A 14095-nucleotide genomic window follows, 5' to 3' on the forward strand; every position below is an offset into this window, starting at 1 on the left:
TCTCATCTGCATAGTACCTCATAGCATACATAGCATACTACATAAAGCCTTCACATACTAGCATATACACATATAGTTCCGTTCGAGCTTGTACTATACTTCCCCTCCTCTCCGCTCTCTTCCCCCGGGGCCGCTCACCCCCTCCCCCCTTCATTAATCCCGCTTGCATATGACTCGGTTGCAGGATGTTTCGGTGTCTCGGAATGTTTCGTATATCTCATAGTACACACACATTATTTATACAGAAAATTGTCCCTTGAACGAAGATTGGATGGAAGGGGAAGAGATGAGATGAAGATATCTTGAGTAGCCCAGCGCGGCCGCCGGTTTGGAGGCTGCTTCTGACACCTATCGCGCGAGGACATTGCGACTCGACGAGTCGACGTGTTGTATCATTGTCTCGACTCTATTTGGTACAAAGTATACATGCATGGAGGAGCAGTGGACATTCGAGAGGGGGAAACATTGATCGCAACGTACACGCATGAACATACTTTATCTACATAGTACAAGCTCGAAGCGCAATTCACAACAACAGGTACCTCATCGCCCTCTCCACTTCCTCCTCGCACCACGCCTCGAAGGAATGGTGCCTTCCCTCTGGAAGGAGTGACAACACCGACGATCGTCCGAAATCGATGATGCGGTAGCTCGCACTGGCGTCAGACCGCTCCTTGCGGGGGACGGAGAGAGGACCGGGCTGGCTGAGCATGTTCCGCGGGTACGTCGAACCATTCATGAAGCCCGCCTTGTGCAGACGCTTTATGAGCTGGAAAACCTTCTCCCTAGATGCCCCTTTAGCTGTGTATCTGGGTGGAGCGGATATACGAGACGTACCGTTCATTGCGCGGGAGGTCGCGCGGTTCGATAGGACTGCCGCATTCCTCGACCAAGAGGATGCGCGTAGGCCAGTTAACCGAGCACTCGTCGTCCTCATCACAATGCCGGTGGCGTCCGTCATACAGACTGCCGTCTGCTTTGACGGCACCATAATACCCATAGAATTTGGGTACGATCGCAGGCTCCCACTCACCCACCTGCGTCTCGTCAGCAGGGGTCTCTGCCGGAGGTGCAGGTCGTGGTGGAGGCCCAAGGCAGTTAGCATCGTGGGAGTCAGATATAGATTCTGACTCCACTGCGCTCGTCGATGTGGTCGACGCGTCCGGCGATGCGGCACTGGCAGCACCGTCGGTGCTGGAGATGCCATCTTTGGCAGGCGGAACACGGAAGGTGTCCTCCATGAGCTCACGCGGAAACATGCTGTACGCCATCGCCTCCTTGTTCAGCATGAGGTGCGCGCCGCACTCCTGATTTGCTGTCTTCACCGCGACAGTCACAGTGCTCCGCTCGGGAGAGGCGGGGTCAAGCTGAAGGTTGAAAGGCGCGCGGTATACGTACGAGTGGTGGCCCGAGCCCAAGCGGTTACTCGACCTGAGGTATAGATGGGCTGCAACTGCCTTGTCGGCGTTCCGAGCGCTGAGAGCGAATTGCGACTCGTGCTGCGCCTCCGGACATATGCGCACGTAGCGCACGGGAGTGCGACGGACGGCCGAATACTCGTCCGTGTCCCTGGGATGCACACGCGTGATGTTGTTGATGTCGTGCACGAAGAGTTCTCCGGGCAAGAGCTGATCTGGGATGAACGTGTCAAGCGGAGAGAGGCCGGACAGGGAGTAGTCGGATAGGTCGTGATTGAAGAGAGTCGGCCCGATTTTCCACTTGAAGACACCCAAGTCGATGGAGAAGATCGCATCTAGCTCTTCTGGTGCGTCGGCTATTGGTGGTTGGACGGGCCTACCGACGACCTCAACAGGGTTCTCTACTGAGATGGATTCTCCTTCAGGCTGATCAGGGGCAGATCTTGGAATCTGCTCGCTCAGGCCGGGCGGATCGATGGGCGAGCGTGCGGCTTCTGAGTCGCTGTCGTTGGGCTCGGGTGTAGGTGGTTTCGCCCCGTCAACGTCGACGCGAGAGAGCTCCTCGGGAGACTCATGGGGGGAGGATAGGGGACTGTCGAAGCCAGGCGTTTGCTCACCAGTGACCGCGGCCTCTTTGCGCTCTTTTGCATGCGGTGACTGCACGCTATCGGACTTGAGGTCGACGATGAACGTGAGTGGGCAAGCGTCATCGGTATCGTCCTTGTCCAGGAGGATGTGAGGTGTGGAAGGTGAGAGGCGTGCCGTGATTTTCTCGACAGGGCGTTCGTGATCGGCGGTGAGTGGGACGTGCATTGGTGGTATCGTGGTGGTTGACATGGTTGGCGAGGTAGGGGTGGATGTGAGGAAAGAAACGAGAACTAGGATATATATCTGGAGCAGAAAAACCACGCGTCAATCGAAGCTGTGCGGTTCGGAACACATGTTTCCTCCCTCTCCGTCAGGGGTGTGCAGCATGTACACCGAGTTCGTATTAGCCGATACCAAATCGCACAAGCGAGGACGCGCTCTGGAATTAGTTTCAAGACCACGCACCGAAAGCTTTTTGTCCACAAACGCCCATTGACCTCCGCTATGGAAGAATCGATAACATCAGCATCACCACGTACCATAGGCAGTGATGGGGCGTGGGGTAGAATAAGTAACGGCGGGGTGGTTGAGAAGGATGATCGAGCATCCTGATCGGGACCGGGCTCACACACCGAGTCAGTCGCTCCCGATTCGGTCGACTATGGTTCGCTATATCTGGTTACAGCAGAGAGGCTACGGACAATGGCCTACACGCAAGTCTCAGTGTCCGAACACGCGTGTAGAAACGAGGGACGCACACGTCAATCATGGGGTGACTACGTCGACTACCAAACCACCATGCGTAAGAAAGCGTGTACAGTATATAGGGTGCAAGTGATCGGACGCACCGATCGAGATCTAGTCCTCCAGCGCTGTCTCCTCGGTCTCTCCTCCCAACAGCAGAATTGGTGTCATCCACGGCACCTCCTGTTGGCATTCTTCGTCGCAGAGTTCGCCGTGCGATCGAAAGCGCATCGAGCCGTCCTTCCGCACTGGCAAGTAGAAACCGTAGAACCTGGGAATTTTGACTTCCCGATTCTCTGCGTTCTCGTCGGCGTCAGGTTCATTTTGAGCAGGGTCGTCCTCGAGAAGAGGAGATATGGCGTTGAAAAGTTCTGCCTCCTCCACGAGGCGCTGGTGCGCGCCACACGTATGGTGAGCAATCTTGACCACCACAGAGACAAGGGAACCATCGTCCGATTCATGAGGTAGAGAGAGCGGGGCTCGTAGAACAGTGGCGTGCGCATCGGAGAGGAGCTGAACGGCGGATGCAAGATGAAGATGTGCGACATTGCGCGATAGGGCGGCGTCGGCGAACCACTTGCGCATGCGGCCACGCTTGCCACCGGGGAAGCCAGTATAGTCGCGAGGGAAGATGGGGTAGACACGAGAGTAGTGAATGGTGGCCTGTGACACGGACTCGACATTTCCGTGCACGAGGAGATCATCTGGGAAGTGTTCGGTAGAGATAGACGTCTTGAGGGTATAGATGCTGTCCGTGGTTATTGTGGGGAGGGGCGCTGCGGTGGCCAACGGGACACAGTTCGAGGTTTGTCGCGTAGGCTTGGCTTCCGCGCAGGCTTCAGTAGGAAGCTCTTCGAGAAAGGACCTATCCATCGTAGAGTGCATGTTGGTGTGGGGTGACCAGGGATGAATGAGCGCGTAAGACAGGTAGTACGCTGGCGCCACAAGAAGCAAGCACAAAGAGTTCGTTTGTGGCACGATAGAAGCGTTGACACAGAACAAGGCGCTTTGGTTCACGTAGTCAGGCGAACCAGCCAGATAGCGGTGCCTGACATGCCCTTTCGTCGGTATCGCCTTCCACCACTGGTACCGAAGTGTAATGTCCAACAGAAACCCGAGGGCTCCTGCACGTTTACCTCTCGACTGGGGAAAGTGAATGCGATATATGTCTCAGTCCTGCCGGCAGTCGTGTAAGAAGGATGGGAAGAGGCAGCTTGCACGGCTATCGCCCTCCCATCCTCCAGTTGGGAGCGAATGATATCGCGGACATGCGACTTGTATTGACCGGTGGACGCGTTGCACCCCTAAAGTTCCAGATGTTTGGCATCTTTCTGAAATGACTAACTCTATAAGGCGGAGACTCACAATGCGTAGTTACCGCAATGCAAGGCAAGGCTACTTGCCAACATCGCCGGACGGGCATAATGAAACTTACTCAGTGATCTGTTGCGTGTTTAGCTCACTACGCATAGCGACTCCGTGGGACCTACCGAAGCCACCGTTCGGCCTTCTCCTGGGTGTGGTGTCCGACGAGTGCGCCCGCGCGCGCTGAGAGCCTCTCATGTCGAGATGCCGACACTCAACTTGAGAGACAAGTGGACTGGCCTGCATCATTGTATGCACGGTACCTCGTCTATTCGCAATAAAAGCACACCTCTGAACCCATGGCAACACCAAGGACCGCAGTACTAGTTGTCCTCTGTTGGCATGAGGAACGTCCGTGGGATCGACGTGGCTGCTTGAGCTCGTTATAAGACACGACGAACGCCGAGAGGCAGGCACAAGGGCTGACAGCGACGAAGACAGCCGACAAGACGTGTACTAGACAGCAAAGACCGCCTCGAACGACGTTGAGAACGCCAGCAGCAGCGAAGACGATGGGTATGAATGCGGTGACGGGCGTTGCCGGCGGGAGGCGGATAGCAACCGCTGGTGTGGGACGGGCTCCTCTCAGCTCCCATCTGCCAACACTGTCGTCGACGTTCTCGCTCTCGCTCTCGCTGCGACGACCACCGCGACAGCCGTCGAGCTCATCACCCGCCGCGTCCGCCAGTGCTCAAAGCACCGTCCCGCCGACGTCGACGCAGGCCTCCCCGGCATCACCCCGTCCACGGCTATCGACCATGAGCGATTTCCTCTCGCTCTCTGTTCTCCAGCTTCTGTCCGTCTTCTCCTTTCTCACTTCCGTCCTCGCCGTCGTCTGCGTCGGCTCCGGCTCTCTCCATCGTCTCGCGCATCGAGTAGAGCCAGGGGTTGAGGCCCCGGCTCCAGACATGAGCATCACTTCCGGCAAGCACCCTCTCTGGAACTGGAGCGGCCTCCCCGTCTCCTTCTCGTTAGACTCCCTCATTGGCGAGGATGATCAGGAGGAACCCACGGGCTACGTGGGGGGCACAGAGTTGACGAGGATGGACTGGCAAGTCAGCCGGTCGCGTTTTGGTATGCGCCCCCTGTTGTCCATCCGTTATCGCGCCCCTGACTCACGCTCTCTTCCAGTTACACAAACCTACGATTCACGAGTTCCAATGTCTATGGCGAAACTCATCATGTCGCGCCACGTAAGTACGCACTACAGTCTTGTGACTCCTCGGCGCGCCCCCGCGGCACTCGAATCCCGGCATGCAAGCTCATGGAAGCAGGCTGTCCACCTGGCTGATAGCGCCAGGATCCACCGGTGCTTCTCCAGGTAACAAAGTTGCTTACATGAGATTGACATGGTGATAAGCACGCCCATATCGCTGTAATATCGGTGCTTCCATGGCCGCTCGCGTGCTTACATGTCCTTCCCTCTGCCGCGCTTGCGCATGTGGGGTAGACCATTTGCTGACCGTTATCCCCGCAGACGCAGAGACGACCAACGAGACTATCACGACGTATTCCGGGAATGCCTCGACCAGCGATCCCTCGCTCACGACTCGCCGAATCCTCCGTGTGACCTTCCGGTCCCGACGAGCTCACTGTCCAATTTTGTATTGCCCATGTATCCGTTGATCCACCGACCATTGTATCATCTCCTACAATCACCCGTCCGCCTTATCGGACTTCCGATTCACGTTCACCTTTGCATATGACCTTACGGACTGCCCCGGCGAGTCGCGTTGCTTAGACTCGGCTTGTTTCATTCGCATTTACATTCACCTTCATCTTCGATCTTAGTTACTGACCTTATGTTCACCTTGCTGGGGGCCATGGGCGGGATGCTGCTCTCCTCCATACCGCGTTATTTATTCCCGTCGCATACATACCTTACGTACTACTAGAATTCAGTTCTTCCTGTCCAGTTTGGTCTGTGTGAGTGCTGCCAGCAAGAAATCGGACTTTGAGCATAGTACTATGAGTGTCCGTGCATGTGTGTCATAACCTTCGTTTGTGTCCGCTACTGAATATCACAGGCATACTATCTCGCACAAGTTCCGTGAAGGCAAGTAATCCTCTGCGAATGTTCACTACTCTTATTCATGCGCATATCAGGTCGCGCACACTGTGGGAGGCACGACTTCGACCGCGGACTCCCTGGGGTGCGCGCCCTCGCCGTTGACTGTCGCACCTTTGGGCGGCTATGCGTGGATATGATGCTGACTGAGTGCATCGATACTATGAGCCAAGAACTGCGAAGACCCTTGAAGCGGTTCCTGGAGAAGTTGAAGAAGACGTATGTCTGTACGCTCGACGTGCTGGGGTCTCCGCAGCGACGCGGACAATGCCATCAGTCAGGCTCACAGGCTCAGAGCAGGGAACGGCTATTGTGGGCACCCCCGAGTCTCTGCCATCGTCAATCCGCGGCGGGAGTCCAGGCCGATAAGCAGCAGAGCGGACCCGGAAGGCGGTTGGTCAGTGCATTCCGTCATTCGTCCGTTCGATGCTTTCTAACATTTCTGCTAGACCAGAAGCCGAGGTTGTTACTTAGCAGACTTGCGTCAATTACCATATTATCGTCTTTAGGTCAGCCTGGAACGTTGTCGGGAGCCCGTATGAGCCCGTATTTGGCAGCAGTACCGACGGGTGCCGCGGTGCGCGCATGGACTCCGGAAGGGTCGGAAGAGCGCGTCAGACGTTCCCTGTGAGCATGAGCAGTGACCCCCGCGGCTGCCGGCCAGAAACTTACCACCGTAAGGAGGCATCGCTATCGATTCGGCTTCACCCAAGTGCAATAGAACCGTTACAGGAAGGCCGGGCTCCCCGGTCGGGAGTCAGGCACATGGATGGGCCTCCGCCGTCCGACCCTCAACCCTCCGCCGTCCGGCCCTCAACCTGCTCCCACCGGCCCTCAACCTGCTCTTCCCACTCCTCAAGAGGTGTGGGAAGCCATCCTTCCAGACCTCGCGCCCAAGGCCTCCAGCCTGGCCCTCGGGATGGTAAGTCCCGATGTTCCATCTCGCTTGGAAGGTCGGCTGATCGAGATGCGCATGGTAGAGGCGCGTGGATCATTGAGCACCTGATGGAGGCGGCGCTATACGAAACGTTATGCGCATCATGAGAAGCCCTTCCGCCTGGAACCCTTTTTTGGCACGGGCGGTAGTCGCCCTCCCCCTCCCTGCGGGATGCCCATTGTGCTCAACAATTCGCGGGGCCATCGTCGGCGAGAAGGACGCTGGGGAGTGCTTGATGAAGGCCGCACCAGGCATCAGGCAGCCGACGGCGTCGGGCGGGCACAACGTGCAGTTGAACGGAGGGGCGGCGCCCCGTATCCTCCAGCAGTGCGCGAACACGCACGGGCTGGGAATTGGGGAGGGTCCCAAACGGAGACAGCCGCGCCACCGTGATAACGCGGCCTGCGTACGGGAAAGCCCAGCTTGGCGGTGCGGGAGTCGGGACGCAGACGGTGCGTACGTTGGCGTCAATGCCATTCTCTCGCTTAGGCCGTCGACTTATAAACGGCCCAGACCGGTGCTCTGCAAGCTCCAACTTCACGCTTTGACCCCCCCACCCCGCATACAACAAAGCGCCCTCACCCTGCCTACCATGGCGTCTCCTTACTACACCAACGCCTACCCGCGTAGCCCTTACCCCGGACCCCCCAGGGCCTCGGTGCTTAGGGCGCCGAATGCACCCCACTCCCTCCCCCCACTGTCGACAGACTTTAAGCTCACTCTTCCCACGAAGACCTCTCGTTCGACTAGCTCGCCTACTTCGGACGAAGGCTATTCTACTGCCTCCTCGCCAACCGCCGGCCATCCCGGTGCCCGAGCAAACGCCGCAACTAGCGGACACACTGTGAGTACCTGAGTTCCCCAACCACCGCCAACCTCTCATGAACGTCGGCATCTCCTTTCTCGCCGCTTCGCCGAACAGTTCGAGGGCTACGTCCCAACCACCATCAATCCGCATGGATATGGGTTCGAGACCGTCGCCCCCCTCGAAACGCATTACGCTCCCGATGAGCTTCCAGACACCCTCGCCGTGTTCGCACACGGATCGACCAAGCCGACCACGTACCAGCGGGTCACCCCCAAAATCAGTGAGCACGGCCAGCCTTTCTTCGTTCCGTCGCCGGGGATCGCTCGCTCGCCGCGCAACAATGCGCTCCTCCACCTCCCCGAATCCGACTCTGTCATCACCTCCGGCCACTCCACCCTCGCCCGGGCCATGTTCACGTTCCGGCAGGAACACGGCCGCGTCGTGGCCAAGTTCCCTCATCCGACGTGCGGGGCGCACCAGCGCATCCACAAGGAAGGTATGGTCTACGGCGCCTTTCCTTTCCATCTTTCGGAGTACGCTCGTCTTAAGGTCGATGACGATGACGGCCAGCCTGCCCCGGTGATCCCGGAGCGCAGTGCTCCGAAGAAGGGGGGAAAGCTCAAGCAGGTGTGTCGTGCCATTGGCAGGGCCATCAAGGACGCAGCTACCTCCTCCACTCTTGAGGCGCCTCCTCCGCGCGACGCTTGCGACCGCATGCGCCCTAGGATGGTCACTGTTCCGCCCATCGTACCGAAGTTCTTCGGATATTACATCCCGGTTGAGGTCCCGTCCCTCTCATGCCACCCCACTTGTGGTCCATGGGGCACGTGCCCCATCCGCTGGCCACAGCCCATCCTCCTGATGGAGGATTGCGGGTCCCCCATCGACCTGGGAGAGACCCCAGAGAGGTACAGGTGTGTCTTTCGTTCCTTCCCATCATCTTAGAGGACGTTTCTGACTTCTTCTTCGCGCACAGGCGCGAGTGCGCGACGCTCGTCGACTGGCTCCACGATGGGGAGTTCCTCCACTCGGACCTGCGTCCGTCGAAGTTTCTTGTCCAGGCGGGGCCGTTGACCGTCCCTCCGCACAGGCGCTCTTGGCAGTCTCCCAGTTTCCGCCTGGTAGGTTTCGGGATGTCGAACGGCCTCCCGATTAGCCAGGACGATGACTTCTGGTTCGAGTTCGAGGATTCGCTTTGCGAGGAGGACTATGAGAGGGCCTGCCGGGTCCTTGGCCTCCCGCCCCCGCCGCAGCACTAAGGTGGCCCGCGGCTGGACACAGCCACTGCCTTTCTGATGGCAGCAAGTTCGTCTCCTTTTCTTTGTCTCGCTCTCTCTATGTTTATCGGGTTACTCTATCGTGTTTTCCATCTCTCGCTCACGCTCTCTGCTGTCCTGTGTACATTGCTGTCTGTTTTTTTCTGAACATTTTCTCCGTCACTCTTTACGATGTTTTACGCCTCCACCTACTTACCGTTACATACTGTACCACCACCGCCACCGCGTCCACCGCGAGCGCTTTTTGCGAGATGACTCATCCCAATACTTATCCGGGCGGGTCTCGTCATGTATGCCTTGTAATGACCTCATGCCCACGAATGAATGCGACGTCCTTTGTATGCCAAATGCGTTTGTGTGCAGAGCCCGAGAAGAACGCAGCACGGAGATCCACGGGCCTTTGTTTGGAATGCACGGCGCGCGGCGGGGCCACATGTCAGGGGAGGCCAGATGGGCGCTTGTTAATCGATTCATCTTTGTCCTCGACCACCACCTCCCACCACCTCCTGCTCTCTTGCGTCGCCCATCGACGCACGTATCAACCTGTGAGTGCCCGTCCTGACTGTTTTTTCTGCTTGAAAACGCGTATGTGCGTCTGACTGCTCAACTTTCGAACATGCAGGGCTAGCGTGACTCATCCCAGCCCTAACCACAACCACCGCAACTTTCGTCATCCTCCACTGCCTTTACCCCGTCGTCTCTGCCAGCCACGCTATCGGCGTCATCGAGCATCACACTTCGAGCACCATTCTTTAAGCCAAGATGCCTGCAGTTACGATTCCTTGTTGTCCCACTGCCATTCCCATCGACGACGCGTCCGATTCGGACTCGGCGAAGGAGAACGTCACCACCACCCACCTTCCTCTTTTCAAGTCTATGACGATTCCCAAGGGTACTACGAAGATTGAGAATCCATTCTCGGTCGCTGGAATCCCGAAGCTCGAGAAGTTTGTCAACTTAGACCATCTCCCGGATATCCTTGTTGTCTATGACAAAGGCGACATCACCAACCGTTCCGCAGGCAGCCGCCCCGTCTACTACAAACGCGCCTACCCCAAGGCCGAGAATGTCGTTCCGGGCAACCCTCGTCGCGCTGCGCTCTTCCTCGATACCGCAAACTGCATCGACAAGGGTCGTCGCTCCTCCGTCTACCAGGCGCCTTTCATCGCCACACTTGGTCCCAAGGGCGCTCCCCGCAAGCATGTCTTGGTCGCAGCCAAGGTCGCCAACAACACCTGCCGTTGTCATCAGCTCCTCCGTGACGAAGCGAGGGGATTCTCTACCTTTCCAGACCAGTTCTTTGACGACACCAACGCCTCGCCTTGGGCGTTGGGCCCTGAGTACGCGCCACTCGTCGAACACCTCCCCGCCATGCGCCCGCGCTACTTGCTGTCATGGGCTGCGAGGATGAACCCGAAGCCAACCCCTCAGGAGATGGTGCCGCCCATTGCACCCAGGTTTTATGGCTATTACGTGCCCATCGAGTCCGAGACCTCGACGCGCTCGTTGGCGCGGAGCCACCGCAACTGCGAGGACTTCCAGAACTCGAACTGCGACGTCTCGCATTGGCCCAAGTCCATCATGCTTATGGAAGACTGCGGTCGCCGCATCAATCCAGGGACCTTGCCGCTGCGGCACCGGTATGTCTTTTGTCTGCACTGAGCCGCTTCGCACTCAAGCTGACCTGATTGGGTCTATCAGGGTGCAGTGCTTGCAGCTCGTCGAGCGCATGCACCTTTTGGGTTTCTCGCATGGACACGCCCGTGCGTCGAACATGCTCGTGCAGCCGGGGCCGTTGTCTCTCCCCCAGGAGAAGCGGTCGATGGACACTCCGAGTTTCCGTCTGATTAGCCTTGGGCGGTGGCGTGGTGTCTTTCACCCGCTCGCCCTGGAGAGCGCGCAGGGCGCGATGCGCGCGTTTGTCAAAGGCCGGGAGAACGACGTGTTCTTTGCGTTGCATGAGCTGCGTCTCATCAGCGCTCCCACTTCGCATGTGGAGAAGGAGTGAGGCGACAGCCTGGCCCCGATCTTGGAGGGGCCACATTGGACGAGGAGTCGCACATGCACATCATTGTACTTGTATCTCCTCGCATCTGTAGATTTCGTGTAGAATAGCTGTACTTTACTGGGAGTTTGCGTACATAGGTTTTTCGAATGGCAGCGTGAAGTTTCTCCCCTGCCAATTCCTCTGTGTTGAGTCATGGTTAGGTAGAGTGGCTGTGCCGCCACTGCGACATTTCTGGCCATCAATAGGACTGACGATCCTTTTGTCTTGCACCACGACGACGGAGCATGCATCAGCACGCCATGGCCTACGCCCACGCCTGGCCAGAAGAACGCGCAGCTGGCGCTGCTTTGTGCGGAACTGATGCGCACGCGGCAATGCCGTGACCAAAGCGGACAAGGGTATGCTCTATCGGCGCTGTAGATCTCTCGCCACCAAGCTCGTGCCACTATAAAACCTTCCAGCCTCGCGTTGCGCGGATCTGCAGTTTTCCTTCAACCAACCACCTCTATCTTCTCCATCGCGCCACCGAACCACCACCCATGCCCTCCCAGAACGTCGAGAAACGCGACCGCGACATCCGCCTCTGGTGGGAGCGCGACCCCAACGGGCCCATCCTCAAACGCGACCGCGCGCCGCCCGGCCTGCGCACGCCCAACGGCTTCGTCTGGGGCCACCAGCTCGACCACATCTTCTGGATCCAGCGCATCCCAGGGGCGAACGCGATCACGGTGTGGTCGCGCAGCATGATCAAGGAGGGCGGAGAGGGATACGACGAGCACGAGTGGGACGAGCCGCTCACGTCGCCGCGCGTGCGGAGGCCGTGGCCGGTGCTGAAGAAGTTCGACTCGGACGGCGACGTGACCGCGACGTCCTTCATCAACGAGCCCGACCGAGGCTGCGCGGACGAGCATTGGAGGGGAATCTCGCCCCCGGCGGGGTGGAGGCGCGATCCTGCTGCGGTCATGTCGCCCGAGACGCTCGAGGCACTTGGAGACTGCGAGGATGACCCCGAGGAGAAGTGCACTGGGCCGATGCTCTCTAACGTGGGCCCGGAGCGTGTTGTGAATCCACAAGGCGAGTTCTACGATTATGTATGGTGCGAGCACTTCAAGGCGCTTCTCAACCGCGTCTGTGACCCCCTGCCGTTCCTCGCGCATGCTGTTGCTGTCACCGGGCACGTCCATATCGTCCCGGATGCCACTGGCATCATCTTCTATGCTCCGCCGGAAGAGGGCGATGCTGCTTCCAAAGACAAGGCTGGCGAGTCCAGTGGCTCTACTCCCGTCACATCCTCTGGGGACAACTCACAGGACGCTGCGAGTGCATCCACAGATGGAGACGTTTCCATGGAGGATCTTGCTTCCCCAATGCCTGCAGATCTGAGCGAAGATAGCGTCTCGGAGGATAGCAAGCCCTCTGCAGCAACCGAGGCTGCAAAGGCGAGTCTTCCTCTTCCTCGCAATCCGTTCTTGGTCAACGACCTTCCGAAACTCGAAGAGTTCATCCCCGAGGAATATCTCCCAGACATCCTCATGGTGCACGACCTCCACAACGTGACGAACGCCAAGAAGCCCGGCCGCTCCGACGTCGTGCCCATCAAGTACAAGCGCTTCTACCCTGCCCCGTCTAAGGACTCACGCGAAGAAGAAGGATCCGCGAAGAAGGAGAACATTGCGCAGCTCCATCTCAGCAAGGATAACCGGTTCGGCGCCGGAAACCACTCGTTCGTCTACCGCGCGCCGCTGACCCTCCCCTCCCCGCTCTACGCGCGCTCGCAGTCCGGTCAGGTGACCGTGGCCGCGAAGCTCTCATACACCCGCTGCACGGCACACGGGCTGCTGAACAACGAGGCGCGCGTGTACGACTCGCTCCCGAAGCACACCCAGGAAGACTGGTGCGGCTACAACGTCGTGCCGCAGTGCCGCTTCCCGGTCCCCGTGAGCGCCGTCGCGCCCAAGTTCTACGGATACTACCTCCCGGTCGACGAGAAGGGGAATGTCAAGCTGAACGAGCACCGGAACTGCAGAGAAGAGAACCCGTGCACGGTCAACTGGCCGTCGCCGATCCTCCTGATGGAGGAGTGCGGCAACCCAGTCGAGCCGTCCAAGTTCACCGCCGACCAGAGGTACGCACTCTTTTTGGCACCATTCAGCTGTCTCCGTCGCTTCCTTCGTTACTTGAGCTTACTGACACGTGTCCACATTTCACCTCAGGACCGAGTGTTTCTCGCTCATCCTGCGCCTGCACCACATGGACATCGTGCAGGGCTCGTTCTACGTGCGCAACATCATGTGCCAGCCCGGTCCGCTCTCGGTGCCCCCGGAGAAACGTTCGTACGACACGCCCAGCTTCCGCATAATCGACTTTGGGCGCGGGAAGTCGTGGGAGTGGGAGCTCAAGGAGGGCGGCGATGTCGAGAACCGGCGGTTTGAGTTCGCGCGCCGGATCGGGGACGAGGTTGCCCGCGCGAGGAGCGAGCTCCTCATTGGGGACTTTGGGTTCTAGTTGCTCATGCACATGTGTCATGGTCGATTTACTGCTGGGGCAAAGTCGACTGCCAGTGGGCTTGTCGATGGATGCCTGCTTCCTTCTTTTTCGTCTTGTCTTTTTGCTGTCTGTCATGCTGTTCGCTGCTGTAGTGTCCATGTTGTGTATGACTAGTGTCAATAATCCCTCGTCCAGGCTTCCTATGTCTTCTTATGAATGAGAGACTGATTAATAAGGCTGCTCTCCATTCGCGTTCTGCGCATGAGCACGCAATATGGCCCGGTCGGCAGAAACATCGTCTACATGATTCTGCGATGACTTATTTGCACTTTCCCTGTCGTACGGCTGTTATTACTTCTCCTCAGTATTGCTTGCGCAGGTACAACTTGAAGACT

General features: G+C 58.1%; 6 protein-coding genes across 6 annotated transcripts; 4 read left to right on the top strand and 2 right to left on the bottom strand.

Moving 5' to 3' along the window:
• Positions 1-380: 380 nt before the first annotated feature.
• L226DRAFT_612195 (uncharacterized protein) lies at positions 381-2416 on the bottom strand. Its single transcript, XM_067686360.1, has 2 exons — positions 838-2416; positions 381-785 (listed from the first exon to the last, which is right to left on the bottom strand). The coding sequence occupies exons 1-2, from the start codon at positions 2253-2255 to the stop codon at positions 527-529; spliced, it is 1677 nt and encodes a 558-aa protein (XP_067536496.1). The 5' UTR covers positions 2256-2416; the 3' UTR covers positions 381-526.
• Positions 2417-2864: 448 nt separating this feature from the next.
• Positions 2865-3635, bottom strand: L226DRAFT_570149 (uncharacterized protein; the record flags this gene model as incomplete). The annotated part of the gene is made up of 1 exon (XM_067684406.1): positions 2865-3635. One exon carries the CDS (start codon positions 3633-3635, stop codon positions 2865-2867), a length of 771 nt encoding a protein of 256 aa, XP_067536497.1.
• Positions 3636-4547: 912 nt separating this feature from the next.
• On the top strand, positions 4548-6158 carry L226DRAFT_533991 (uncharacterized protein). Its single transcript, XM_067680579.1, has 3 exons — positions 4548-5189; positions 5247-5308; positions 5593-6158. The coding sequence occupies exons 1-3, from the start codon at positions 4628-4630 to the stop codon at positions 5683-5685; spliced, it is 717 nt and encodes a 238-aa protein (XP_067536498.1). The 5' UTR covers positions 4548-4627; the 3' UTR covers positions 5686-6158.
• A 1527-nt stretch (positions 6159-7685) lies between these two features.
• On the top strand, positions 7686-9537 carry L226DRAFT_612197 (uncharacterized protein). Its single transcript, XM_067686361.1, has 3 exons — positions 7686-7964; positions 8043-8842; positions 8905-9537. Exons 1-3 carry the CDS (start codon positions 7713-7715, stop codon positions 9185-9187), a joined length of 1335 nt encoding a protein of 444 aa, XP_067536499.1. The 5' UTR covers positions 7686-7712; the 3' UTR covers positions 9188-9537.
• A 141-nt stretch (positions 9538-9678) lies between these two features.
• Positions 9679-11405, top strand: L226DRAFT_612198 (uncharacterized protein). The gene is made up of 3 exons (XM_067686362.1): positions 9679-9750; positions 9828-10845; positions 10907-11405. The coding sequence occupies exons 2-3, from the start codon at positions 9968-9970 to the stop codon at positions 11211-11213; spliced, it is 1185 nt and encodes a 394-aa protein (XP_067536500.1). The 5' UTR covers positions 9679-9750; positions 9828-9967; the 3' UTR covers positions 11214-11405.
• Positions 11406-11479: 74 nt separating this feature from the next.
• L226DRAFT_506637 (uncharacterized protein) lies at positions 11480-13941 on the top strand. Its single transcript, XM_067678087.1, has 2 exons — positions 11480-13338; positions 13427-13941. Exons 1-2 carry the CDS (start codon positions 11753-11755, stop codon positions 13716-13718), a joined length of 1878 nt encoding a protein of 625 aa, XP_067536501.1. The 5' UTR covers positions 11480-11752; the 3' UTR covers positions 13719-13941.
• Positions 13942-14095: the final 154 nt, after the last annotated feature.

Source organism: Lentinus tigrinus, assembly GCF_003813185.1.
Source record: "Lentinus tigrinus ALCF2SS1-7 unplaced genomic scaffold L226scaffold_9, whole genome shotgun sequence".
Taxonomy (NCBI): domain Eukaryota; kingdom Fungi; phylum Basidiomycota; class Agaricomycetes; order Polyporales; family Polyporaceae; genus Lentinus; species Lentinus tigrinus.